The sequence below is a fragment of the Mus pahari genome, chromosome 11 (assembly GCF_900095145.1).
Source record: "Mus pahari chromosome 11, PAHARI_EIJ_v1.1, whole genome shotgun sequence".
Lineage (NCBI taxonomy): Eukaryota > Metazoa > Chordata > Mammalia > Rodentia > Muridae > Mus > Mus pahari.
The window spans coordinates 25309273-25312207 of NC_034600.1; the positions used below are offsets into that span (position 1 = coordinate 25309273).

General features: G+C 47.3%; 1 protein-coding gene across 1 annotated transcript in view; it reads right to left on the minus strand.

Moving 5' to 3' along the window:
* Positions 1-2935, minus strand: part of Scamp1 (secretory carrier membrane protein 1) — a 78731-nt gene that overhangs the window by 25288 nt on the left and 50508 nt on the right. The window contains exons 3-4 of the mRNA XM_021208197.1: positions 2055-2153; positions 1088-1196 (exon numbers count right to left, since the gene is read on the minus strand). Coding sequence (XP_021063856.1) covers positions 1088-1196; positions 2055-2153 — 208 coding nt within the window. The remainder of the gene's footprint in view (positions 1-1087; positions 1197-2054; positions 2154-2935) is intronic.

Below are 2935 nucleotides of genomic sequence, written 5' to 3' on the forward strand. Positions count from 1 at the left end.
AAAAAAAAAAAAAAAAAAAAAAAAAAAAAAAGAAGTAGCCAAGAATAGCAATGAAGAGTAGAGACTCTGAAACCAGAAGCTGTCAAGCCACTTGCTGGCTGGGGGGTCTTACAAAGTGGAAATTTCCTTTCTTCAGAAAGTGATTTACTGGGCCACACTTCTCAGTGTGGTGCTGAAATTTTAACATGAATTACAGGTGGAAAGTCCGACAGGGTGCCAACATACTGCAAAATGTAACTATTAACTGTCTCTTTGTTACTATCTTTACTGAAACATCTCTCATACTCAGAGAACTAGTGTCAGTCAGCATAAAGACGTTATCATTGTATCTCCTACAGGGAGCAAGGAAATGATCAGGTAAACATGTCCCAGCTCTCTAAGAAGGGAGGAACTGGGTGTTGCTATTGCTGTCCTTGTTTGGGGGTTAATCCCCATCCCAGCCACCCTAACACGCCTGCCTTACTGACCCTGCTTATCCTTCTGCTGAGGCTGCTAGCTCTCCCTCACAGATTCTCTTCAGCAGTCAGAGCCTAAACAGATTGCACAGCAAGTAATTAATCACACTAACACTTTCCTAGCATTTTTTGACAAGTATGGTGTACCTGTGAGGATACAACCAATAACGTGAACACTCAAGAGTCCAAGGTGGGGCACACTCGGCATACTCAAAGATTCAATGGAGCTACTGAGAGCCCACACTGGTGCTCTCAGCCGTACCTTCCTTTCTTCTGAGGCCTCTTTCTCTTACCCCTCATGCTTAAGCCCACACTAAGATCTTTCTTTAAGTCCCAGCTCTTCTTTAAAGAAAGAAAGAAAAGATTCAAGAGAGCCAAGTGTAGAATCAAAGGGCTCACTGGCTTGGAATGAAGCACACTTACCAGATCTGTCTCACTTTCTCTGAAAGAAAGCCAGTGCTCTTCTAATCTATCAAAGGACTGTAGCTATCAGGCAAGATCTGAGAGCTGCAGGTATCCAGTAAGCAATCTGCTGTCTGACCTCTTTGCTAGTCAGAAACCAGGGCAGCACTCTGTCCCGCGCCAGCGATGCAGAGCAAGGACAGACCCCCATCCCACTCTCTGGATACTACCGTGCTGGCTCAGGTTCTGCATCTCGCGCTCACGGCGATCCAGCTCCGCAGCTTTCCTCTCCAGCTCTTCTTGGCGCTTGAGCAGTTCAGCTTGAGCCAAGGCATGTTCCTAAACAAAATGACCAATACACACGGGTTAGCGGACCATCGAAATATTCCAACATCTGCATACCTACCTTATACCACGAAAGAAACGGTAAATGTACTTTCAAAACAGGGATTCATTGAAAACTATAGCTTCAGAAAATATTAGTGAGATATGTGATTCATTTTGCTCTTTTAGTTATGGAAGCCTTCAGGGGCAATGCTGAAGCCACAGAACAGGAAAAACAAACAAACCAAAACAACAGCTCTCGTTCAGAACAGCCGGAGTCTGGGGGCAGCCAGCCAGCTCAGCAATTTAGAGTGTGTGTGCAGAGGAGCCCACATCAGGCGATCACCTACCTGTAACTGCAGCCTATGAGGGAGGGCACCTGCTCTCAGTACACACAGCTACACGCCATTGGAAAATGAGCCCTTTAGGACAGAGCAGTCAGGGCCTAGTAACTCTGCGCCTGCCTAAATGAGAATGGGAGCACAGGCAGGAACAGTTGAGGAGGGATGGATGGAATGAAGGACAAATGCAAGGAGAGTGTAAGATACCTTAAATGTTCTAGGATGCTGAGGTGATAGGGTACGCATCAGCCATGCTGTGCTCCAACTCTCACAGGGTACCAGGCATTCCTAACTGCATGCCAGGATGCCAGGAGTACATTCGCCTGTTTCTCCTGTGCAGCTGCCAGCCCCTCGTCCTCATGCTGCCCACCAGGTAGGCACTGAGCTCTCACCCAGCATGCTTACTATTCTGGTACCATTACTGTAGGGCATTATCCATTGGAACCAAAGCAATACAAAGTTCACCGCGCAAACTGCAGTGAGATCACATATGAACTTCCGCTATCAGTCTACATAGTTGACAGGTACTAACCTTTGTGATCTGTGTGTAAGCTGGATGTTCCTCTGTTGGCTTCATTATTGCCGGCTGGGTGTTGGGTACATTAGGCATTTTCACACTGCCTGGTGGAGGCTATAAAGGTTAGAGACAATTATACAACACAAAGACCCAGCCTTAACTTACTTCACAACTCTCATAGCACTAGAAAGCAAGCCCCGAGCCCTGCCCACTCCCACGTCCTCTCAGCTGCTCTGTAAAGTACTTCTTTCTGTGTCACTGCTTTCTAACACGCGTCTCAGTTTTACAATGCTGAGCAGTACACCATGTAAGAAACTGCAAGTTCCAGCCGGGCATGGCAGCACACGCCTTTAATCCCAGCACTCAGGAGGCAGAGGCAGGTGGATTTCTGAGTTCGAGGCCAACCTGGTCTACAAAGTGAGTTCCAGGACAGAGAAACCCTGTCTTGAAAAAACAAAAACAACAACAACAACAAAAAACCCTGCAAGTTCCATCTCTACAGTAAAACAGATGCCATCAAACAAAGGTTTTACACAGCAGAGAAGAGAGGGCATGGGGCCATCTGCCTGTACCTGCTAAGGCAGAAGGCCAAAAGCCCAGGAGCAGCCTGAGAACATAATGAGATGAAAAGAAGGGAAAGAAGGAGAGAGAGATGGGGGGTGGGGGTGGGGAGGGAGGGAGGGAGGAAAAGATACTCAAGTTTACAGTCAACTCTTCCCTCTTCAGACACATGTCAACAGCCTGAAAAAGTTTTATTAGAAACCTGTGGCATGAGCTGGTGAGATGGCTCAGTGGGTAAGAGCACCGACTGCTCTTCCGAAGGTCCTGAGTTCAAATCCCAGCAACCACATGGTGGCTCACAACCATCCATAACAAGATCTGACGCCCTCTTCTGG